This window comes from Bubalus bubalis, chromosome 12, assembly GCF_019923935.1.
Source record: "Bubalus bubalis isolate 160015118507 breed Murrah chromosome 12, NDDB_SH_1, whole genome shotgun sequence".
Lineage (NCBI taxonomy): Eukaryota > Metazoa > Chordata > Mammalia > Artiodactyla > Bovidae > Bubalus > Bubalus bubalis.
In genome coordinates this window covers 103825781-103850181 of record NC_059168.1, presented here as the reverse complement: position 1 = coordinate 103850181, position 24401 = coordinate 103825781, and the positions used below count along the sequence as shown (strand labels likewise).

General features: G+C 62.1%; 1 protein-coding gene across 4 annotated transcripts in view; it reads right to left on the bottom strand.

The window, feature by feature from the left end:
* The window catches only part of ADAMTSL2 (ADAMTS like 2), a 34320-nt gene extending 9948 nt beyond the window's left edge, over window positions 1-24372 (bottom strand). Inside the window, exons 1-12 of one of the 4 annotated variants that reach the window (XM_044926510.2) lie at window positions 23851-24372; window positions 21837-21927; window positions 21132-21274; window positions 20152-20227; window positions 18926-19028; window positions 18265-18410; window positions 18008-18131; window positions 14040-14120; window positions 11637-11812; window positions 6941-7289; window positions 5348-5720; window positions 658-755 (exon numbers count right to left, since the gene is read on the bottom strand). In XM_044926510.2, the coding sequence (XP_044782445.1) occupies window positions 658-755; window positions 5348-5720; window positions 6941-7289; window positions 11637-11812; window positions 14040-14120; window positions 18008-18131; window positions 18265-18410; window positions 18926-19028; window positions 20152-20227; window positions 21132-21274; window positions 21837-21926 (1759 nt within the window). In that variant the 5' untranslated portion in view covers window position 21927; window positions 23851-24372. Of the gene's footprint in view, window positions 1-657; window positions 756-5347; window positions 5721-6940; window positions 7290-11636; window positions 11813-14039; window positions 14121-18007; window positions 18132-18264; window positions 18411-18925; window positions 19029-20151; window positions 20228-21131; window positions 21275-21836; window positions 21928-23504; window positions 23740-23850 lie in introns of those variants that run through there. The other 3 variants (XM_025262391.3, XM_044926512.2, XM_044926511.2) reach the window with 3 other exon arrangements.
* Window positions 24373-24401: the final 29 nt, after the last annotated feature.

The following is a 24401-nucleotide window of genomic DNA, read 5'->3' as shown; positions in this document are numbered from 1 at the left end:
TGCCCAAACACCACGTCCCAGGTACAGATACGGCAGCACCCGGGGTCTCCCTGTACTTGCCGCAGGCTGGCACCTGGGTCTGACATCCAACCTTACAGGGAGGGGACCACGGCTGGAGGCAGGTGGGGTCCTAGCCTCCGGGCTGCAAGCCAGCATCTTGATGCAGCGGCGGCCGGTCAAGTGAGCAGACAGACATCAAGCCCTGGCTTGACACCTACTGACCCCAAGTGTCTGTCCAGGCAGCCCCAGGGCCTCCGATACCCGCCGCTGTTTCCTCCCCAGACGAGGCCCTAGAATCTGGAAAGTTTCCTCTGTCGTGGTCCACACGGGTCTACTTTCCCCTTCTCCTCACCACCCGAGGTTTCCTACGTTTTAACCAAGAGGAGGCTTTTCCTAACGATGTACTGAATGCGGAAAGATGGACGAGGGAGCCTGGGGGTGCTGACTGACTCCCACCCGGCTGGACCCTTACGTGGTCCAGCGCGCGGACACCCAGGCTGCCACCGCGTCCCACCGCATCCCGTGGGCCAGGAAACCGCTAGACGAGCTCACCGCGGGCAGTTCGGGGCTACAAGCAAGTGGATGGGCCCCGACGCCCAGACTCGCGCCCGCCGTGGAGGTAGGCTCAGCGGGCGCCCCCAGGCCCGTCTCGGGTACCTGTGGTACAGGTGGAGCTGCAGGGCTCGTGGGACGACAGCTTCCACCGGTACATGTCCGCGGGGCTCACGCCTTGCTTGCGGGACTTGGGCCTGGTCCTGAAAGTGGGTGAGGCAGAGAAGGGGCTGAGTTCCGGGGAAGCGCAGGTTCTCATCACTGGGGTGGGGGGCGCGGTTGTGTGTACCTGTCCTGAGCCCCTCCTCCTGGCAAAAGGGCAGAGCCTCGCTGCCCTTCCGAGGCCCCAGTGCCCACTGTCTAGAGGGAGCACCCCCGGGGTGGCAGGGCTAGGAGGGAGGGGGAGCTGGCATTTTCCATCTCAACAGCGGGCTGAGCACACGGCCCTGCGGCTGTCGGGGCCCTCCGGGAGCTCTGGGGGGCGTGGGTGAAGAACTTGGGGCTCCCCGCCATCATAGTTGCCCCTTCCACACCCACAGGCCTCTCACCACCCCCCCAGCAGGAGCACGCCGATGACTCCTCCCCCATCCCCGGGAAGGGGCCTCAGAGGCACCTGGTGTGCGTAGAAGGCACCGGAATCCTCTCCTGCAGCCTTCCCCAGCTGGAATTCTGACTGAATGGGGGCCCCCTGGCCACCGGGCCTCCGGGGATCAAAACAGACCAGCCCCTGGGGCAGATGGGGGAGGGCCATCCCCTGCAGACGCCTCTGCCCAGGTCTGCGAGGGCTGCTGAGCAAGGGAACGCCTGGCTGGGTCCCCGCCAGCGACGGGCTGGGATTCTTGGCCGGAACTCAGGCGGCCCGGCCAACTATTGTTAGGACTGTTTGCTTCTTTGAACCAGTCGGTGTGCCGGGCCCAACCTCGGAATCCAATGTGCCGGCTCGTTGTGGACTCGGCAGGAGCCGAGGGAGGTGGCGGAGACATCTCCCCGAGCCCAGCATCTGCCCGGAGAGGCAGCCGCCCCCGGAGCCAGCCGGGGGGCGCGGGGCGATGGGCCCACCGCCCAGCCCTGCTTCGCTTCCCATCCAGAGGGGCTGACGGAAGACCACCTGAAGCCAAGACCCTTGCACGGGGCACACCCACAGGTCCTTTCTGGGGACCTCTGTCACCCCGGAGGTCAGGCTTAGAGGAGGGTTTGCAGAGTGCACATTCTGAAAGGCTTTCCAGGAGCTTCCATGGTGGTCCAGCAGCCAAGACTTGGCCTTCCACTGCAGAGGTTAAGGGTTTGGTCCCTGGTCGGGGAGCTAAGATTCCACATGCTTCATGGCCAAAATACCAAAACCCCATTAAAAACAGAACCAATATTGTAACAAATTCAGTAAAGACCTTTAAAAAATGGTCCAGAGCGACAATAACAACCAAAAAATTAAAAAAAAAAAAACCCTTTAAAACTAAACAAATAAATAAAAGGCTTTCCCGTCGATTCTGTGATAGAGACCTTGGTTTGGATTTGACTGGAAGTTTGCCTTCCAACTTCTGGAATTTCACAAGAATGGCTCTTACACGGCGCTTGTGGCCTTGAAGGCACGTCCTGCCCTGAGAACCAGGAAATAATCTACCCACGGACGGACATTAAGTCATGAACTCACTGATGCGGTTCCATGAGCCCAGGAAGCAGGCGAGGCGATGGAGTGGATAGCCTACAGCAGCCTGTCGCTGGGTCACACCCGCCGAGAGCCCTCGCCGGGTGGCCGCACCCTCCCCACGTCCAAGCCTGCCCCGGCCTTGCCACACACACAGGGGGAATCGGAAGGTCCTCCCCTATGCCCCTGAAAAGTGAGGGGGCCCTTTCAGATGGGCCCCCCACCCACCCGAGACCAGGCAACTCTGAACAAAGGGCCCACGGCACCTCCTCGGGGAGGGAGAGCCGGATGTCCCGCACAGCGCAGTGACCCCCGCCCTCCCGTCAACGGCTCCCAAATCTCCCCCAGAACAAACAAGGACCAAGGACCTCAGCCCCGCCCCGCCACCCCACCCGTGGGGGAGCCACGCCATCTTTATCTAATTACACACTCCTGGGCCAGCAGGCAGCGTGACTCATGGTGGAGAGACAGCAAGCCGTTCAAAATAACCCTCTGGGTTTTCAGCACCAAAGATCTTTCTGGAGGGGCTGCCCGCCCCAGTTCGCACCAGCGCAGCACAGGGGAGGCCCTCCTGCTCAAAACACGTCTTTGCACAACAACGCAAGCCTAAAATGCTCTGCTCTCTGGAGAGAAGAGCACCCAGGAAATCGCTGGACCAAGAGCCCTCCACCGCCTCCGTCTGGAGGGAAGCTAGCGCCTGCTGATTGCCAGGCTGGGCTGGGCATCACGCAGGGACACTCCAAGTCCTTCATCTGGAACCTTCTCTGGATGGCCTGGATGGTTCCTAAGAGACTTGGAAAGAGCTTTGCTTCCCCGCCCCCACCCAGGCTGCGAGAGAGACCCCAGGTCTGCGTCCCAGCCCTGGCGTCTGGAGTCAGGCCTCCCCTGGTTGTTCGAGGCGGTTCCGAGAAGGTGAAAATAACCTTGCTCTCTGGACCACGCCTGGATTGCGCCCTCCCTGAGCAGACGCGACTTCCTGTGTTTGGACAACTCGCCGTGCCGGGGCTATTTTGGCCTGGCGGTTTCCCCCGCCGCCGCCTCAGCCCTTTATCTCCAAAGACCATCTTTGGTCTCCGTCAGCGGTTCCTTTGAAGCCGCTGGCGGGCAGTGGCCCCATCTCACCCCGTCGGGGACTTTCTGAGCCCTGATGGTCATTGTATTGGTTCCTGAATCCCAGACATTCCCCTAAGGGCCCAGGAGTGGGGGCGGGAACCCACAGGACCAGATGGGAGAGACTCTTTAAAATGTGACCTAAGGACCGGAAAGCTGCTACCGTGACCGGCCTGGGGATCCTGGGGATCCTGAGGTGCCTGAGCTGACGGCCCTGACGAGCCCCCCGACAAGCCCCTCACTCAGGGACAGGGCACTGAGGTCCACAGAGGATCACTGGTGTGTCCCAGTCCCGTGGGACTCGTGTGTGTGTGTGTGTGTGTGCGCACGCGTGTGTGTGCGCGTGTAGGGGGGCCGAGCTAGGATGGTGACCCGGATCTCCACTGCACTTTCCAGGCCTCTAGCCGCATTAAACAGCAGCCTGTATGCCGCCTCTATAAACCCATTCAGGCAGGGACCGACCATCGGAGAGCTGGCCATCCTCACACCCATGGTCCCAGGAGGGCCCGTCCCCCAGCCCTGGAGGCTGAGTGCATTTGTGACCCTTCCTCTTTTCTGGTTCCTGGGTAGGTGCCCTGGATAGAATTCAGTCCTCTGGACACCCCTGAGGCTGAGAAGAGCCCCCCAGGCTCAGAGAATAAGTAACTGGCTCCAGGTCACACAGGCGAGTGCAGCTGATTCTGAATCCCGCTCTCAGACTCAGAGCCTGTCCCCCTCCAGCCGCTGGGTCCCACACATCCCTGAGGCCCACTCTGCGAGCTTCTGGACCCATGTCGGGCCAGCAGATGGCCTCAATGGGCCTTGGGAGAGGAAGCACAGCCTCGGGGACTCCGGACCTCCCACTCTGTCCGCATTTGCAAAGTCTCCCCCTCAGAAGGGCCCAGATGTGCCGGGGAGTCTCACGGAGCCTCAGAAAAAAAAACACCTTGAGAATAGGGCCAGAAGGGCACCTCCTGTGGGCTCAGGGGCCTAGCCCCCCTGCTCTTGTCCTCTGGGGATGAGTCGCCTCCAACCGTGCCACCTTGAGGGTGAACCCCAAATACTCCATCAAACTCAGTTCCCTAAGGATGCCCCCCTCTGCACACCCAGCCCTGGTGAGGGTTCCACTGGCTTGGTGTCTAAAGCCAAGGGGTTTAGGTGGGTCCGCAGAAAACAGGACGAAACAAAACCCGCTGGGCTTGTTCCGGCCTCCAGGCCTCGCCCACACTGGTGTCTGCTGGACCGCCTCCGTCTGCTTAAACAGCCTCGCTGCCCTGCGAGCCTCTGGCCAACAGGGGCCTGGTCACCAGGATTGTCCTCTTGGAGGGAATGAGAGTAGCAGGCCTGGAGCCACCCTGCTCCCAGCTGGCCCCAGCCCCGGAGGCTCATGGCCTCAGACTCCTCCAGGGCCAGCTGTGACCGTCCAGGCGTCCCCAGCCGTGACTGTCCAGGCGTCCCCTGCTGTGACTTTTCAGGTGTCTGCAGTGTATCCTCACCGCTGGACCCTCCCACATCCCAAACCCAGAAGCAGCTCCAGCCAACGCCGCAGAAGGCCTTGTTCCCAGTGCCTGACCTGGGATCTGGCCCCTGGCTGGGGACCCCACTGGACCAACCCCCGGTCTCCTCCCTGGACAGCAGGGAAGGTTGTTCTGAGCCATTCCACCTTCAGGGAATGTCCACCTCATGCCTGATGGCCATGTGTGCAATGACCGTCCAGACAAAGAACCATAGGACGCCAAGCCTCCAGGCTCTGAGCCCCAAAGGCATCACTCACCTACCTCTCTGAGCCCTACCAGTCCCTGAAGACAGGGGGCTGGGATGAAAGCCTGCCTCTGTATGGGCGATGCTCAGCCCCACGTGCACAGGACTGTCTACCTCCCCACTTCCCAGCCCCACTGCAGAGCAGGAACTTCAACCCATGGTACTAACTTGTGGGAAAGACGCTAAAACCCAGGCTTCTGGCTCCCCGAGGGGCCAGGCAGGGGCAGCCCCCTCCCCCTTACCCCTGCCCAGGCCCCCCCACCCCAACCAGCCCTGGCAGACAGGGCCGGGGAGGCCGCCTACCTGGCCTTCTGCGTCCGGTTCCCGGCCAAGGCGGGGAGGCTGGCACTGGCGTTGGGAAAGGGGGCCTCGGAGGAGGTGTTGGCCAGCCTGTCGCTGCTCAGCTCCAGGTAGGACCCGTTGAGCAGGTAAGCCCCGGCCCCCTCGCTCTCCTCGTAGTCCAGGTAGAGGCTCTCGGCCGGGGAGCCCCTCGGGGCACCCTGGGAGAAGATGCTGTTGACGGTCTCGTTGAGGGGGAGCTCCCTGGAGTCGGAGCCTGCGCCCAGCAGCTGATCAGAGATGGCGTTGGCCGAGAGCAGCTCCTGGGAGGCGAAACGGGCGTCGGCCTCTCGGTCGTCCGGGTCTCCCACCAGAACCGTCAGGGTGGCGTTACCGTCTACGGGGGAGACGAGTGCTCAACCTCCCACGATCCCTCATGTGGGGCAAGGGTTGCCCTGGTTGCGGGGGGGTGGGGGGCAGGTAGTGCCGACCGGGGTGGGGGGGGCGGGACTGCAGCAAGACCCGATCCAGGAAGCACCCAGAGGCAGGTTTCCACCCAGTGAGAGGACCCAGATCGTCCAGCGGAGGCCCGCAAGCCGACCCAGACAAGCTCTCATTGGGGAACCTGCCTGAGCTCAGCGGGGGCGTTGAATAGGGTCCCCACAACCTAGATGCATGCCTGCCCCACAACCACAGAATGTGAGCCTCTGTGGAAATGAGATCTTTACAGACTACAGAGCTCCAGAGCAGATCGCTACAGGTTTAGAGTGGGTTCTAACTGCAATGCCCCTTAGAAGAACACGGGGAGACGCACAGACAGAGGAGAAGCTGGCTGAAGACAGAACCTGTGCGTTTCTGTGGCTTTACGGCCCCAGCTTGCGGTCGGTTGCCACCGCAGCCCCGGGGGACTAACAGCCTCCGAAGTGTTTTCTACCTGAGGACTCCGAGGGTCTCGGAAACATGCCCCCAAGTTAGCAAGCGCATTCTTCCCAAGCCTGGTCCACCCTTTGCCCTCGGCAGGAGTGATGGTCGTGGCCAGCCCCCTACAGCCCTCAGGAGCACAGCCCAGTTGCCAGCCTGGGGCTCGGGGACCCCAGTCCACCCCCCAAGTCTCCCCCTGCGCCTCCTGCCACTCCCCCTGGAGACCGCCCCATGCAGGTCCCCTGCCTGCCCCAAGCCCTCCCCTGGCTCACCCTTAACTCACTCCTGGGCCCTCAGTTCAGGGGTCCCCCCTGCCAAGGGCCAGAGGTCCTCCCTGTACCCCTCAGTTGCCCATCACTCCCTTCCAGAGTTCTCGCCGCACCTTGCTGCATTGTCTGTCTCCACCAAGTGGTCAAGAGCACAGGCTATAGGGTCAGACCCTCTAGGATTTGCCCCCAGCAGATGGGGATGGCGTGACTTGGGCAAGACCCCTCCCTAGGGCTCAGTCCCCGAGTCCATCAAGTGGAGATAGCCTTACCCGCCTCGAAGGAGCTGTGTGGGGGGCACACCTGCCCCGCAGCCCGCGCGTGACCGGTGCCGCCGCCGCCCTCTTCTGCGGGCTGCGGGCTCTGAAGACCCTTCACCCGAGGGCCCTCTCCCTAGGAGCCCCCCCGCCCCGCCCCTCCTCCTGGTTACCTCGGAAGCCCTTGCCCCTGGGGGGCCCCTCGCAGGCCCTGCCGCTGGCCTGCGCGCACACCTCGTTGCTCTCCTGGCCTCTGCTCAGACCCAGCTCGATCCCCGGGCCCCGGTGGCCAAACAGGCGGTTGTCCAGGCCCAGCCGCTCCGAGGAGGCCTGGCCGAAGAGGGAGGCATTGTGCTGCAAGAAGCCCGCCAGCCCGGCCCCGTCCAGCTCCTGGCTCTCGGCACTGTCGGAGGTGGGATCCGAGAAGCTGTAGTAGATGGGCTGCAGGCGGTGGGTGTGCGGCGGCTGCAGCAGTGTGTACTCGAAGGTGATGGAGGGGCTCTTGCCATTCTGATTCCACACCTGGGGGTGCAGGAGAAGAAGTGGGACCCTGGCCCCTCCCCACCCCAGCCCCTTCCCCACCAGCCTGGAGCAACTGCTCAGCCCGCCGCCCATGAGCCCCTTGAGGATAGGAGACTCTGGTCCCAGAGCCACGGGAGGGTTCCCAGCCACGCACAGGCCCACAGCTGGGTCTTTCCTGGGGACTCCTCCTTATCTGGAGGATGCTGCCTCACCCACCCACTTAGCGCCACGAGCAGCCCGTGTCCAAAGACGGGTGAACACAGCCCGGGACCAGCGGACAAAGCCCAGGCACAGGCAGTCAAGGGCGCTCGGGTAGCAGAAGTGTTTGTAAGGTAATAAAGCCAGTGAAAACCCAGCCTACGTTTTACCATCACCGCATGCCGGCGGTCCTAAGCAATAAGACTGGACCGTCCCCACCACCTGCCCCCCTGGCCGCGCGGGAAGGGCCAAGGCCCAGGCCCCGGAGGGCCCCCAGCATCACAGCTGGTGGGGGATGTGCTGAGGCTTCTGTTGAGACCGCATCACCACCAGCGTCTCCCCGGCCTGTCCAGCTCCCACCCCCACCCCCCGAGGGCTCACCTGGTCTAAGTCAGGTGGTGTCAGAAGCCCCATGAAGTGGGCTCTCAAATAGGACTTTAGTGTGGGGCTCCCTGCCAGCGGGGGTTATTCCCTGGCGGTGCACAGACCCCTAAGATGCCCCCCACATGGGGGGCTGGGGAGGATACGAGAGGACTGAAATGTGCTTTGGGTGCCATGTCTCTGGTGTTGGGAGTTGGCTCGAGAAAAGATAAGGGTCCATGGAGAAAGACAGTGGAAGGCTAGGGTGACGTCACCACCTAACCTGCAACCTAAGGCCGAGCCAGAGGGCCTCCTCGGTGTCACACGGAGACGCGCACATCCCCCGGCAGGACTAGAAAGTGTACCGGAGGCCAGAGAACCAGGCTGGCTTCTCCACCTCACCAAGAGCCCGACCCGGGGAAGACTTGGAGCCTGGGGATCTTAGTGAATCTGCTTGAAAATTTTGAAATCTCAGATTCCCCTGAATCTCAGGGCCTGGAAAGCGGTCGTTCCACCCCTGTGACAGCCAGCCCCCAGCCCTCACCGGAAGATGGCACAGAGGTCTCTGCCTTCAAAACCCCACCAGCCTCCCTCAGGGCCGTGCCCGCCTCCTCCCTGGACCACCCGGCTGGGGGCTCACACTCAGACCCCTTTTCATCTGCTCAGGGAGGCCATGGGGCTGCTCAGGGGAGACGGGCAATCTGTGACGGGCCTACAGGACCAGCTGCCGGGGGCAGCAGAAGCTGAGGCTGAGTGAGGCCTCAGGAGGAGTCTCCCAGGGGAGCCCTCGTGCGGGATGAGGGAGGAACCACACTGGCAAGAGCCCCGGGAGGAGGTCAGGCCGACACTGAGGGAATGATCCACGCTGGGATCACTGCAGCAGATGGCGAAAGAGTGAGTGCCGGGCGACTGTTTTCTGTAGGATTGCCTGGAGGACACGCCATCTGCCGCCGCGAAGGGAAATGTGACAGCAAAGAGCCACCAGCGCCACTCAGAGGGACACCCGAGGGCTGGTGTTGGGGGTCCTCGTGGGCCGGGGCTGGTGGCAAGAGGTGCTGCTACGTCTGCTCTCCAGGATAGTCAGAACAAGGGGGCTCAAGTACCGTGATGAGCCAGAAGGTTGCCACGGTAGCCAGGGACACATCTGGACACAGCTGATAGGACAAAGAATGCCCTGGGGACAGATGCGTGGGCCCAGAAAGGTGCATCTCCATCCATCCGATCAGAAGAAATCGAGGGTGGATACGCACGAGGCAGAGGCAGCAGCCACATGAAAGTACCCGTCCCTGCTCTATCTCCTGGACCACTTTTTAGACCCAGAATCCACTGAAGGATGGAACAGCCAAGTCCCCAGGAAGAAGGCTCCCCCAGTTCTTTCCCACAAAAACTCACAGCTATTTACGTGGTGAACTGCTCAGTGGAGAAACAGGTAGACACTGTGGAACCTGGGTCCACGTGGTCCTCGTTGACCAGGGACCCAAAGCATCATTACTACCTCCCGTTACTGTGAGAACACGTGCATGACAGGTAATGGCCCCAAGATGACCCTGGTCTGACCCAGAGTCCATCCACTGTATCCAAGGCTCACCCAGCCCCCAAACGCATAATTGGGAGTTGGCAGAACTCTCATGTTGGCTCCCTGACCTGGGAGGGAGTAGCTATACCATAGTTGGGAAGCCTGTGAACCTGAGTCCCAACCTCATCCAAGAGGGTAAATCAGAAACCACATCACATCCTTGGGGAAAACAGAGAGATTGGTGCTGCTCAAAGACCTCAAGGATGCACGGGTGCTGACCCCATCAAGGCCCCCATTTAATTCAACAGTTTGACCCCAACGGAAGCAAGACAGAGCCAGGAGGGTGACGGTGGACTGCCACAAACTCAGCCCAGCAATAGCCTCAACTGCAGCTCTGGGGCCGACGTGGCGGCTTTTCTAGAGCAGATTAATGCGCCCTCTAGCTGACCGTGTGTGGCCATCCGTCTGGCACATTCTCGTCTGCCCCTTCGTGTTTGTGGCTCTGCTCCAGGGCCACCCTGACTCACCCACTCCCTGTCACAACACAGGACAAAGGGGTCTGAACCATCCCACTCTACATGACCTGATCCTCTAGGTTGACAACATCATGTTTATCAGATGAGCGGGAAGGGGCACCAGAGGCCTTGGTAAAACAGGTACTCCAGATGCTTGGAGATTTAACCACTGGGAAGACTGGCCCCAAGTCAGTGAAAATCTCCAGGTCCAGTCATCAAGGGCAGGAAAGGACCTCTCCGTGAAAATAAAGGGGAAATGACCACATCTCACGCTCCCCCATCATGAAGAATTTTGGACACAACATATTCCACGTCTGGGAGTACTGGTCCAATCCATACACAGGATTTGCTTTGAGTGGGGTCCTGAGGGGGAAGGGCTCTGCAGGAGATCCAGGTGGTGGTGCATACATCCTGCCACCTGGGCCATAGTACCCAGCAGCCCTTGCAGTAACAGAGGAGTCTGTAGTGGAGAAAGATGGACTGCGGAGTTCCTGCCAACCTTAGCTGAGAAAATGATGACGTAGACCCTAGCGTTCTAGAGAAAGGCCATACCACCTAAAATAAATAGATGTGCTTTGGGAAAAACTCCTGGCAGGCTACAAGGCCCTTTGACCACAGGCCATCAAGTGACCAGAGCTGGACAACGTAACACAAGGCCCCACAGCTCCGTTAAGTTCCGGGGTTGGGAGGGCCCAGCAGCAGTCCAGGGCTAGAGCGACAGAAAGCTGGTCAGCAGGCGACCCAACTGCCATCATCCACGACTCTTGCGCCAGCCTCCTCTCTTAGTTCACGGCTATGGCGGCGTAGGGTACCCTTCTGATGAAGTCAGAGAGGAGGACAATGGCCAAACTTGATGCGAAATCAGGTCAGCTTGGTCTGGGGTGCAAGCTGAAAATGAGCTCTGCTCTGGAGCGACCCTGCAAAGTTGCTGTGGAAGAAAACCCTCCTAGCGAGCTCAGGCAGTGCATGCAAGGTTGTCACCCAGTTTGTAAGGAAGGCAGGGTGGCCCTAGGTAGGAATAAATGCTGACTCGTGGCCTGTGTGCAGTTGGCTTGGCTGGTTGGTCAGGCGCCTGGATGAAAAAGATTTTAAGATCAGGGAGGAGGTGGTCTGGAGAAGGCGCGCCTGGGTGGATTCGGGGAAGAGGGTCTCTGGTTCATCTGTTAGTCCCCTCGGGGCAGCCCCCGCCCCGGGAGGGCCTGAAACAACCAGGCAAGAGACAGAAGGGTTTTGCCGGCTGACTAGGGCCAGCCTGCGGCATCGGCCAGGTGGGCGGGCTCCGTTCCCTCAGTGTCCCTCGGTGTCCACGAAGGCCCGCAGGCCTCCGAGAGCCTCAGAACTGCCTCTGAGCACCCCCTGATCTCACTGACAGTTCCGCTACACTTCCAGAGCCGGGCACGAGGTGGCAGTGACCTTCATTTCCAGACAGGAGCCCTGGGGAGAGTCCTGGCAAGCTGGGCCTAAAGGCTGCACTCTCCTGCCCTCTGTTCGGGCCCCCGTCCCGCTACCAGGAGCCGTGAGCATCCCGGGGCCAGCATCGGGGGATGGCCGTGACAAGCTCTGCCATGTCCTTGGCCCTGAGGGTCCGGGGAGGGGAGGGGAGGACCACACAGGTGAGACGGTGAGCGAGCAAATGGGCCAATGAATTCATGAGTCACTGGGAGGCCAGTGAAGGAACTCAAGTCTGAGTGAGGGCTGGGATGAGGGCGCGAGTCAGTGAGTGACCGGGGGAGCGAAGGAACCGCCCCAGGTGCGCACCATGACATTCAGGCCCTGGTTGGTGGGCCCCTGCGCCACGATGTACTCGATGCCCGTCTCGTACACGTCCATGGGCCGCCGGTACTTGACCACGGTTCCGGCGATGTTGAAGTTCTTGGGGCTGTCCACCTTGAAGTTGCCATTGAAGAAGAAGTAGCCGGCTTCATCTGCAAGAGCTGAAAGACCACAGCTGCCCAGTCACGTGTGCTGGGGTTGGGGGGGGGGGGGGCGGGGAGGGGGCTGAAGGGCCAGGAGGAGCGGGACCCCACGCTCGGGCTCTCTGGTTAGCCTGGCCCTGTGACCCCCAAACCCTCAAAGCCAGGAACCTCCATGTGGTGTGGGAGTGGCAGGCTCGTCTGCCACAGCATGTGGCCCTGGCCGGGGAGACATGAGTCCTCATTCCTAACCAGCCTAAAATAAACAAGGGCTTGTCTAGATGACCCAAGGATGGCTGGCCCGGGGCCCACTTGGTCCTGCCACTCTGGGGATGCAGGGCGATGAGGAGCGTCAGGACCGAGCGCCAGGTCTAGACACACGCTGGGCCGCGGGTGTCACCAAGGTTGGGGCCAGGCCACCAGTCCGGCTCTGCTAGAGATTCCCTGTGAGCCGGGGGACTCGCCACTCTCAGCCTCCCACCCCGACGGGGCCCACGCTGAGAGACTGCAGCCCTGTCCCAGCATCCCCCGCAGGCCCTACCAGACCACCCCAGGCGGACCGGCCTGATGCTCTTGCTGGGAGCATGACACTCTGCCAGGCTGGGAGACCTGGCTGCCCCTTCTCCCAGGCAGGGCTCCCAGTCAGCCTCTCTCTGAGGCAGGGTGTGGTGGACACTTGGAACCGAGGACCTCGGAAGGACGTCTGCTCCTGGAACTGGAACCCCCACCCCCACCAAACACCCCTGGCAACAGGCTGAAACGTCTGCCCCGGAGCCGGGCGGCTGGCCCTCCCCAGGGGCCTCGGGGCTGGCGGGGGTGGGGGGCTCCACCTCGGGGACAGCGTCTCTTCCAGAGGATGTCCCGTTCCAGGAACTGGCCTGAAGGCGGGGAAGAGCTTAGTTTCCAAAGCTCCTGATGCAACACGCACGGCGGAGCCCGGCAGTTAATTTATTATGAAACAGACACAGCGAGCAGCCTCCACCCGCTGGAAGAGCACTCTCCGTGCAGCACCATCAAAAACAACAGGGCAAGAGCATGGGCTGGGCGAGGGGACCCGCGGGGCCGGGCTCGCGCACGGGGTTAAATCCCCGGCCCGCGTCCAAAACCCGCTTCCTGACAGTAATGACCTTCCTTCCTGCGGCTTCCCCGGCGCTCCGGGCCGCCCTCGGTATTTCCACGCGTCTGTTTCAAGAACGATGTCTTTGCAGCCAGCTCTGGGAACACGGTGTTTCCTGGCCTCGCCGCCCTCCCCCGCGGGCCACAGAGCAACCGGCCTGGCAGAGGCCGGGCTCCCGCTCGGGTCCGGGGCTGGGGCCTGGAGCCTGCAGACCTGCCGGGTCAGCGGCTGGCGCTCAGGGGCCCAGACGCTGGGGCTGACAGCCTGTGCAGGATTCAACCCGGGGACCTTTAGCAAATACCCCACCCCAATGCCAGCACCCCCCAGGAAGGGTGGCTGCACCCTGCCAGCCCTGGCCCCCGAGAAGATGCCTCGAGGGGCACGGAGGTGCATCAGGCTTCAGGGACAGTTTGCCTGCCTGGATCCCTGGCCTGCCTGGCTGAGATCAGTTGTCAATACCTATCCTCCTCGGCCAGAAAGGGTTCCCCAGGAGTACAGACAAGGTGCATGGCCCCACCAACCTCCAGCCGCACAGGGAGCCCTTCCAGACATTGTCACCCAGGTGGGCCTCACTGCCTCGGCCACCACGCAACTTACTCCAGAATCCTCAAGTCAGAGACCCCACCTGAGTCCGGCTTCCCACCAGAATGGCCAGTGGCCAGAACATCAACTCCAGGCCCCAGATGGGAGCTTGCATCCCACTCCTGCTTCTTGTCACCCTTGGCTTCCGACTGGCTGCCCACTTCCATCCTGCTCTGCCTCAACCTTCTCACCCCCGGACTGTCAGTCCTCAGACCCTGGGGCAGGACGGGGGTTCAGAGATGCCGCCTCCAGCACCTCCAGTTTTCTCCCATGCCAGGCCGCCCGGGGATGGGGCGCTCACTACCTGGGTCACAGCCCCTCTTGAGTCCAGCTGCCCGGAGTGTGAGGTCTTTCCACACCTGGGAAGGTCAGCCTCCGGGTGACTCCCCGACCCCCACCCCATAGACACTCACACACAGGCAGAGTTGCGGCCTCCAGGGCCACCGCTCTCCTGCAAGGTCAAACGCCCCCCCATTCACCCACAACCCCTACATCTCACCCCCTGTAAATCCGCAAGCCCCACAAGCCGCCCGGGCCCCACATACACACCCAGCACGTCCGCAGACTTCTTCCGCTCCACGATCTGGATGTCTCGGGCGCCAGCCGGGATGTGGGTCACCAGAGAGTAACCTGGGGGAGGGGACAGCAGTGAGCCTCGGGTCGGCCGTGACCGGCGCCTCTCGAGAGGAAAGGCAGCTCTGGATGGCGGTCACCACCCTCTTGCACTCCTGGTGGGCGAGAGGCAGCGTCTCAGGGCAGCCCCGTCCCCACCCAAGAGCTGCACCCAGGCCCCCAAGGGCTGCAGGAACCCCCTATGAGTCTGGAGAGCTGACCGGCCTCCCCGGCACGGCCTGAGCAGTACTGGATTCCAAGACACTTTCCTATCGAGGCCATGGGTGCCGCTCCCAAGTACCTGCCCTGTTCCTCCCGAGGGATGCCACAGGCCCCGCGGGTCATAGATCGGCCAGAGTCAAACATCCTCGGTCCTGCTCTGCCGCCACCACCAAGGTGGCCCTGGGCAAGCTGCTGGAGCCTCGGGCCTCCGTGTTCTCATCCACACACAGGGATGACGGCCCCCACGCTCGGTGATGGAGGAGATTCTGGGTAGCTCAGAGTCTGACCCTGAGGACGCTCTCATTATTATTATTTTAGAAACCCACGCTGTCATAACATCGCACTGATTTTACAGGCTTCCTACATTAGAAATGTAGGTGAGGAAGCACGCGGCCCCAGCTCGGGGCCTGTCATCAAAGGCCCCAGCAGGTGAGGAGGCAGCCACGGAGATTCCCGCAGAGCCCCCTACAAAGGGACCAAGGGTCTTGGGGGCAGGGTCTGAGGAAGGGGGCTGCTGCTGGAAGGTGGTAGAGGGTTCGCTGGGGAGAAGGAGGGGAGATTTTTAAAGCCTTAAGAATTGAAAGCCTTCCAGGAGAAGATGGTGAGAAGGTTCTGGAATCAGGTTTGCTGGGCCCGACCCTCAGGTCACCTGAGGAACATGTGGGCCCACCTGGCAGATGAGACGCTTCTACAGGCTGCTCCCCTTCACAGGCACCCGAAGACCCTGAGCTTGTCCTTTCAGCCAGCAGGGTGCCCCTAAATGCTTCACCACCGGCCCTCTTGGTCGGGGCGCAGGTGCTCTGACCTGCAGTGCTGGCCTGATTCCGGGGTGCAAACACTTCCTGTCACGGTGGCCAATTTCAAACTGCCAACCGGTGTCGCTGGGTGCAGGGCTGCGGAAAGGGACACAATCATCTACCTGCTGCCCTAGTATTTCCAGCTGACACAGACTCAACAGTAACTCTAGAGGTAAAACGATTAGGAAGTGAGGACTGTGGTTGTTCAGTCGCTCAGTCGTGTCTGACTCTTTGCAACCCCGTGGACTGCAGCATGCCAGAATTCCCTGTCCTTCACCATCTCCTGGAGTTTGCTTAAATTCACGTCCACTGAGTCAGTGACACCATCCAACCATCTCATCCTCTGCTGTCGCCTTCTCCCCGACCCTCAATCTTTCCCATCATCAGGGTCTTTTTCCAATAACTTGGCTTTTTGCATCAGGAGGCCAACATATTAGAGCTTTAGCTCAGCATCAGTCCTTCCAGTGAATACTTAGGGTTGATTTTCTTTAGGATTAACTGGTTGACTTTGCTTAAATATCTCTTATTTAAATGAAGGTTTGTGCATAGTTGCTTACTTTTGTCTGACTCTCTGTGACTTCATGGACTGTAGCCCGCCAGGCTCCTCTGTCCATGGGATTCTTCAGGCAAGAGTACTGGAGTGGCTAGCATTGAAGGTCTACATATCAGTTCAGTCAGTTCAGTCACTCAGTCATGTCTGACTCTTTGTGACCCCATGGACTGCAGCACACCAGGCCTCCCTGTCCATCACCAACTCCCCGAGTTTACTACAACTCATGTCCATCGAGTCAGTGAGGCCATCCAACCATCTCATCTTCTGTCATCCCCTTATTCTGCAGCCTTCAATCTTTCCCAGCATCAGGGTCTTTTCCAATGAGTCAGCTCTTTGCATCCAGTGGCCAAAAAATTTGGAGTTTCAGCTTCATCATCAGTCCTTCCAATTAATATTCAGGAGTGATCTCCTTTAGGATGGACTGGTTGGATCTCCTTGCTGTCCAAGGGACTCTTAAGAATCTTCTCTAAGACCACAGTTCAAAAGCGTCAATTCTTCGGCGTTCAGCTTTCCCTATAATCCAACTTTCACATCCATGCATGACCACTGGAAAAACCATAGCCTTGACTAGATGGACCTTTTTTGGCAAAGTAGTGTTTCTGCTTTTTAATATGCTGTCTAGGTTGGTCATAACTTTTCTTCCAAGGAGTAAGCATCTTTTAATTTCATGGCTGAAATCACCATCTGCAGTGATTTTGGAGCCCCCAAAAATAAAGTCTGACACTGTTTCCACTGTTTCTCCATCTATTTGCCGTGAAGTGATGGGACCAGATGCCATGATCTTAGTTTACATATACTTATTTTTAAATTAGCGACCAGCTCACAAGATTCTTCCCCGTGGTTACCATGCACACGTCTACCAGGGGACCATGCAGGCCGGTGCTAAGGACCTCAGACCTGGGATCACGCTGTCTGGGTTCAGACCCAAGTCTCTGCTCTTTTGGCTGCGTGACCTTAACCTGGTTTCGTAGCCTCTCTGCTTCCACACCTGTAACATGACGGCAGTGTGGCCCTGCCCAGAGGAGCTGCTGTGAGGCGGGAGGGGGCAGGCTTGCTGCGCGTGGCTCTGTGCACAGAAGGCACTTGGAAGAAATGTGTGGGACTGGCTCCGTGTCAGCCCCCAGGCCCTCAGGCTGAGAGCTCCGTGCAGGCATGGGCCCCGTACCCTCTAGTTCCTGGCACACAGGCGGTACTCAGATGAGACCACTGCCCGAACGCTGCCTCTGCTGTGTCCACACCCCGGGACCGGGCAGAAGGCCCTGCAGGCAGGTGTGTGCATGGAAGGGAGGAAGCACACGACGTCTTTGCCCACACTCCTTCCAAAGTGAGCCCTGCAGAGAAAGTGGCCTGTGCTCATTGTACCTGTCAGGCATTATTCAGAGCCCTGTCCAGCTGGGCCTCCGCTAAGACACCCCTCGTTTTCTTACCCTGACCCTCCTCAGTCGGCATGTTCATCCCTGGGTCCCACGTCCAAGCTCTAACACTAACTCCGAAATTACGCATCTGCTCCACCTCCAGGAGAGGCGCGGTCCCAACAGCCAGGTCCTTGGGGGCTCTCCAGGGGTTGGTTCCAGTCCAGACGTGCCTGGCCTCTGTGGGGGACTTCAAGTAGGCAGTTCCCACCCTGCACTTCAGTTTCCCCATCTGCTAAATGGGTTTTGAGCTGCCCTGCCTCTCCCAGTCCAGAGGCTGTGATAACCCAGTTTAATCCCACAGCATTAACCGAGACCCAAGAATGCCTCCAGTTTAACCCCGAATATTATAAGCGACATCCCTCCAAAAGCGTCAAGTCCCAGCACATGCATGGACCCCCTGTCGGCCCAGCCCGTAGACCCCAGAGCTGGATGCTCCGGTGAGGCTGCTGACAAGCCGCGGCCTGGGAAAGAGAGGGGCCGGCTCTGCGCTGGGTCTGCCGGGCCAGTGGGACACAGCGTGTCCTTTCAGCCCTGGAGACTTGGGTCTGAGAGCTAAGGCCTCAGAATCCACGTGCCCAGGCCCCACCCTCAGGTCAGCGGTGAGGACCGAACGCGTGTCTCAGTTTCCCCCTGTTATGAGCAGGGCTAATACCTCCTTGTAGGCTGTGCTGAGTTGGAGGGGGTTCCCCAGCCCCGTGCGTACCAGGGCACCTGGGATCCAGGGGTGCGAACACAGAGCTGCTCTCAGTCCTGTCCCCAAGGGGTCCTTCCAGAGCTGCTGAGCCAGCCCCGCCAGGCCTGGGCAGAGGATCGGCGGAGGGGGGCGGGGGGCCAGGAGGGGAAGAACCCTGCACGGTCACTCGGCGGCCACAGGCAGGCTGCCCCAGGCCCTGGACCTGGGGCGCCAGAGGCTCTTACCCAGGTGGGCGTTCCCTTTGCGGTAGTTGCCCGTCACGTGGGTGCAGCTGCTCCCGTCGCCCTGGCAGACGCCGCACTTGTCCAGCGTGTGGGTGGAGAAGAGCACCCCGTCACAGCCGATGGGCTGCAGGAAGGGAGGCGGAGAGGCTGCTGGGAGGGCGCCGAGGCGAGACCCCGGGGCCGCCACCGACTGGGCGACGGGGTGGGCGGCGGGCGCGAGGGCACCGGTGCTTGCTTCTGCTACAGTGTTGAACAACCTCACATTTTCCAGACACGCAGACCCCGCGCAGGTCGGCGAGCTTGCAGGACGTGCCGTCGCGGGCAGGCACCATGAGCTGCCGCTGGCCATCCACGGTGGTGCAGTGCAGGTCACACGGCTTGCTGGAGATGTGCACGTAGTCGTCTGCGGGGAGACGGGTGTCTCAGGGCGCTGCAGGGCCAGAGTCGGGGACATCTCTCGCCACCCCCCTCCCCGATGGAGACAGCCCTCTGTCCACGGCACAGATGGGGACACTGAGACCTGGAGAGTGGAAGGGACTTTGCCCAGGGCCTCAGCGGTAGAAATGGGGACGGAGATGCACGTGATCTGGCCCAGACAGGCTCCCAGAGTCCAGCCTCTGCTACCCTGTGAGTAGTGGGCAGCGTCCCCTCTGCAGGAGGTCTGAGCCGACTTGGAGGCCCCAGGCTGCCAGTCCTGGGGACCCTGCACCTCCTCCGTGAGCAGGAGAAGCCAAGTCCGGTACACTGTTGCCTGAACTCCTGGGAACCTTCGAGAAGATCCCCCCCTCCCTCTCGGCCTGTTTCCCCAACTGCCCACCCGCTGGACAAGGGCTCTCCCTCCCGTGGTCCCCAGGGGCTGGCCACAGGGATGGATGCCTGTGGAGCGGGCCCCTGCTGGGCGGCCCAGGGCCGCGGTACCTGGATAGAGTGGCTTCCACTGGTGCCTGCGCCCATTGTACACGCGGGAGTTGAAGGAGATACACTGCTCCTCGCGGAAGCTCCTCCCGTCCGGCGGACACTCCTGGGAGCAAGAGGCAGGGAGGGCGGCTCTGGGAGGAACTCGGCCCGACAAAGGCATTTTTGTCCAGGCTGGGCAGGAAGTGGCTGCAGCCGGCACGGCCGTGCCAGGGCCGAGGCCTGCGGGGTGGCCTCTCCTCCCCGCTCTCAATCTGTCAGGCTCTCTGGAAGGAGGGCGGGGGCACCAGGCCTCCAGGCCCACGTGTGCTGGCCCTCCCACTGCTGCGGGCTGGATCCCGTCACCCCCCGCCACCCTGGCCGTCTCCCCCACTGCCCATGGAGCTGTGGGGACACCATCCTGGCCTGTGCTCTCCCTGCCTCCTGCAGAAAGGGGCCCATCTGAGTGTCTGCAGCTACAGCCAGGGGGCCCGGGACATGGGCATTGACTGAATGGGCTTGACTTCGTGGAAGAGGAGCCCGAGGAGGCCAGAAGCCCAACTGGCCAAGTGTCCCTCCTGAGCTCGAATCCGGAGGGCAGCTGACCCACGAGGCTGACCCAGAAGCCAGTCTGCTCACTTTCGCCGACCTCTGAACCCCAACACGTGCACACAGACACAAGGACACACAAGGTCACCTGTCTGCCCCCCGACCCTGCCCTGGGGGTGGGGTTCAGACTGGCTCGGGCCCCATCATCGTGAAATGCCTGGAGGCCAAGCCAGAGTGGTTGCTTCCAGCCAGCCCAGCCCAGCCACCTTGCTGCAGAGCGAGGTTAACAGAGAAGGTTCAGGGGCTGAGTGCGTGGGCACGGAGCGGGTACGCGGGGGCTGCGGCCGGAACGGGGCCGCCTATGACATCAAGCCTCCCTGGGAACACGGTTCACCCTGGGTGCAGGGGGGCACAGGTGGCCAAAGACCTCAAACCCTGAGGTCACATGAGAGCTCTGCCAGCAGAAGCGGGTCCTTCCTGCTCAGATGCCCGCAGCCCGTGGTGGGCACCAGGGACTTGACTTGAGGCAGGGAGCGGGATTCTGAGCCTGGGGGCCCCCACCCCCACTTCTGTTCATTGGGATGCAGGGGGCAGGCCCAGGACAGAGTGTTCAGAGGGCTGGGGCCACCAGGAAGCCGCCTGGAGTCCTGCCTGTGACGGGTTGTGGGGGGCGGGTGGTGGTCCAGCCAGGCGGGCCTCACCTGCACTCTGCACAGCTGGTACCTCTTGGACGTGCCCGTGCAGGTCCGGTTCCCGGCACCTGTGACGGACGTCTTCCTGGAGGGAGGACCCGGGCTGTGAGCTCAGGTCAGGAGTGGCTGGCTGCCGTCCTGACCCTGCTCCCAGCCCTCCCCTGGACAGCGCCCCCCAGCCCCGAGCCTCCGCGGGCTCCTCTGACCGAGGCCTCCTTCTGCCCCACTCCAACCCCGCTGCTCCAGCAGAGCCCGCTCCTGTCGCAGGCACCCCCACAGTTTCAGGGTGCTTCTCAGCCTCTTCCTGGGGGACGGGCGAGGTCCCGTTCACGTCCGAGTCCTCAGCACACAGTGCACAGTCTTAGGGCACGGAATTAGTGATGGCAGAACAGCGTTCATCACGGGCCCAGCCCTCTGCTAAAGTGCGCGCGCGCGCGCGCACACACACACGGTCTCGCATTCTCAGAAACGTCAGGTGGGCTCGAGCATAATCTCCGCTCCACAAAGAGGAAACTGATACTCAGAGAGGTTACGTGACTTCCCCAAGGTCACACAGCTAGGAAGTTGCAGACGCAAGATGCGAACGCAGGTCTGGCCAGCGGAAACCACCACACCATAGGCTTACCCCGTGTTTATTCACCTCGGGTCTCCAGGAGAGAGAAGGCCAGGGCAGGCCTGACCACTCCCTGAAAGAGCCCTAGGCAGGTCCTCTTTCCCCAGTGCCCCAGAGAGGGATGAACTGCAGGACACTCTTGCCTGGGACCCGACAGAAGCCGCATCCCCAAGGGAGGCCAGTGAAAAGACTGACTGGCTCAGCTGGCCTGTGCAGCCTCAACCTGAAGGCCGCATTCAGCCCGAGCCCCCCACCCAGCAGCCGCTGCCCGCCTCGCCGCCCCCTCTCCAGTCCTGGCGGCCAGCCCCCGGGGCCCCGCCTCCCCGCCCCCTGCAGTCCGGGCGGCCAGCCCCCGGGCCCGCTCTCACACCAGCACCTCTGCTGTAGACAGTGCCGCTCCTGGGACGTCACCCCGGCCCCGCAGCTGCGGGAACATGCCGTCCATTTGGTCCACTCTCCCCACCAGTAGGCGGTGGCGTCGGGGCCCACCTCCAGGCTGTTGGACGTTGGGCTGTTGTCCTGGGTGAGAGGCCCCACGACGGTTAAAAGGAGGCTGGAGCACCTGGCCAGACGGGCCTGCCGACCCCGTGCCCTGGACGGGAGGACACAGCCCCCTGGGTGGGTTGCTCGAAGCCCCGGCTCAGACCTCCAGGGGGGTCTCCGAGGGACCTCCCAGAGAGCTGAGCACCTCAGGTGCTGCCTAATCTTGAGATCTGGAACGTTCTGGGGGCTTGGTGGGATCCTGATGCCAAACCTAACCATCCTCTCTGGTTCCCAAGTGGCCTGTGGGAAGGTGACAGCCAGCCTGGGTTCTGCAGGACCCAAACCCACCTGTCCACACGCTACACCCCGGGCCTTCGCGCTGAAAGGGAGCACCCCATCCCCACAGCCCCTAGCTTGCCAGACTGGCAAGGTCGCCGGAGTGGCCAGAGCCCCCCCACCACCCACTCAGGGGCTGGCCTGACCGGCGTGTAAAGCGTGCTCCTGGGAGCAGAGGGTGCCCCCGGGCCCCTGCCCCGCATCTTGCCACGCGGTTCTCAGTGTCAGCCCATCTGGGTGAGGGCCTGTGTTCCCCACTCACCGTGGTCCCCGTGCACGACACGCTCCCAGTCACTAGGGCCACAGCCAGCAGGGGCCAGGCCCATCGTGAAGACTGCCATCTGCCCTCCATCCTAGGAAGCAAGGCCACAGTCACTGCCAGGCCAGGCCCAGCTCCCCTTGCAGGCGTCCAGAGTCTGCTTTGGTGAAAAACCCCCTAGGGGCCCACCCGGTGAGGCCTGAGATTATCTGGGATCTGTTGGTAGTGGCTGCCTGCCAGCCCTGTTGGGTGGGCTCCGTGAGTGATTGGAGATGCCTGCCATGGGCTTGAGACCCTAGAATGATGGTGTGCGTGCTAAGCCCATTCCACCAGATCTGAGGGCATTTGGGGACATGGGCCAAGCTTTGCCTCGGAATACCTGAGCTCCTTGGAGGATGCCTGGGGAGAAACCCAGGGACCCAGATAGGCCCAGGCTTCACCCCTTGGATGAAGGAGCTAAGGATCAGTCTATTACCTCGGCCGCTGGACCTGGCCCAAGCAAGAGCACCCTGGGATGTTTGTCTGCTCAGCACTTGCTGACCTACACGGGGGAACGATCCTTCCCACCAGCCATGTGGACCTGCTGGAGCAGGTGTGGATGCGTGGACTCTGCCAGGCCCTCCCTGGACACAGCTGCTCCCTGCCTCGGAGGGACCCCAGGCTGCGCAGAGCCCAGGCACCTCTGTCCCCTCCCTCCCAAGAGAAGACACGCAGCTCGCACCTCTGGGTTCTTGGCGTGAGGGTGACCCAGGGCCACCCTGGGGCTCTTCCCTTCCCGAGAAGTCCAGCACCCCCAGCCCAAAACACGGCTTGACCTCCCTGCTACGGTTTGGTCACTCAGTCGTGTCTGACTCCTTGCGACCCCATGGACTGTAGCCTGCCAGGCTCCTCTGTCCATGGGATTTCCCAGGCAAGAATCCTGGCGTGGGTTGCCATTTCCTTCCCCAGGGGATCTTCCCGGACCCAGGATCGAACCCGCATCTCCTGCACTAGCAGAAGGATCCTTTACCACTGAACCATCAGGAAGCCCATACTTGTCCTCCCTGCCAGGGATCAAATCAAGGGCTGCCTCCAGCCTCCTGGGCCCTCAGCCTCCCTTATGTGCCCCTGAAATAGAAGTACCATCTGGGGGCCCACAGTGACCTCTGGCCAGGGTCTGTCTCAGGTCCTGAGCGTCGCTTGCCAACAGGTTGGAGGGGTTTCAGAAAGCCCCAAGCCCACCTCTCTCTAGCCCGGAACCAGAGAGGGGAGCCAGTTTGCCCAAAGCCACACAGCCATCTATGTGGCCAACTAGCCCCCAGACCCCAGAGCAAACAGGGATAAGTTCCAGGGAAAGAAGGCAGAAAGCACCCGCCACCGGACGCCTGCCAGCCCTGAAAACAGGTCCTCATCTGCCCCCTCTCCTCCCCCAAACCCTCACCTCCTCGTGGCTCAAGCACCTGCGAGTGTCCAGGAGCTACGCCAATGCCAGCCTCGCACCCCAGGAATGTCTCTCTGCCCCAGATGGGGCAGCAGTCCACCCCAGAATTTGGAGCTGAGACCTTGAGATCCACGACTCCCCAGCCGCCTGCCTGCCTGCCTGCATGCCTGCCTGCCCGCCAGCCACCCGGGGCTGCCCCTCCCCCGTAGGCCCCCACCTGCACCCCCACCAGCCCCCCTGCCAGCACAGACCCCTGCCGGCAGTCCCATTGGCTCGTCTGCGGCCCCGGCTCCTGCCGGCAGGCTGAAGACAGGTGCTGAGCCGGCCGCACACTTGGTTTTCATTAAGGCTCCCAGACAGCCGTGGCTGCAGGCCAGGCCCGGCTCACGCGGGATCCAGCCCTCCCTGGGGTCCAAAAACAGCCGCCACTGGCCAGCGGGAGAGGCTTGCCCTGCAAGCGAGGGCTTCGGGCTCGGGGAGGCTATGAGCTGAGGGACCCCCACCCACCGCCCCGGGCCGGGCTCAGAAGGTCTGCACCCCTCCCCAGGAGCCCCTGCTCCTGTTATATAACGGCTCCCCGAGGGGCCAGGGGCTGACCTGCAGACACTGGGGCTGCACCTTCATCCTGGGCGGGCAGCCATGGGAAGGGAAGCCAGACGCGGGGAGGTGGCCTACCTGGCCGGGCTCGGCAGGGTGTCCTCGCGGGGGAAGGGGCCGCGGCCGCGGGCAGGCTAGCCAGGTGCGCGGTGCAGGGGGAGGCTGGGACGCTGAGGGCCGCAGGCTGTGCCTCTCTCCCTCTCGTCTGCTCCCCCGCCCCCTGGCCGCCTCCCTCCTCCACTTCAAAGCGCACCCACGAGAGGGGGTTCCCAGGGAGGCGCAGCCCAGCGGCGGCCGGGCGGGCGGGCGGCGGCCTTTATAGCTGTCAGGCAGACGGGGAGGAACTCACACTTCCCACCAGGCTGCTCCCCCGCCCGCCGCCCCGCCGGCCGGCCCGGCGCACACTTTAACCCGCTCCGCGCCTCTGGAGCACGGCCAGGCCGGCCCAGCTGCCTGCCGCCCGCCGCCGCCGTGAGCAGAGAGGCCGCCGGCCCGGGGACACCACGCGGGACCGTGTGTCTGGGTGTCCAGACAGAGTGGCCGCTGGCCCA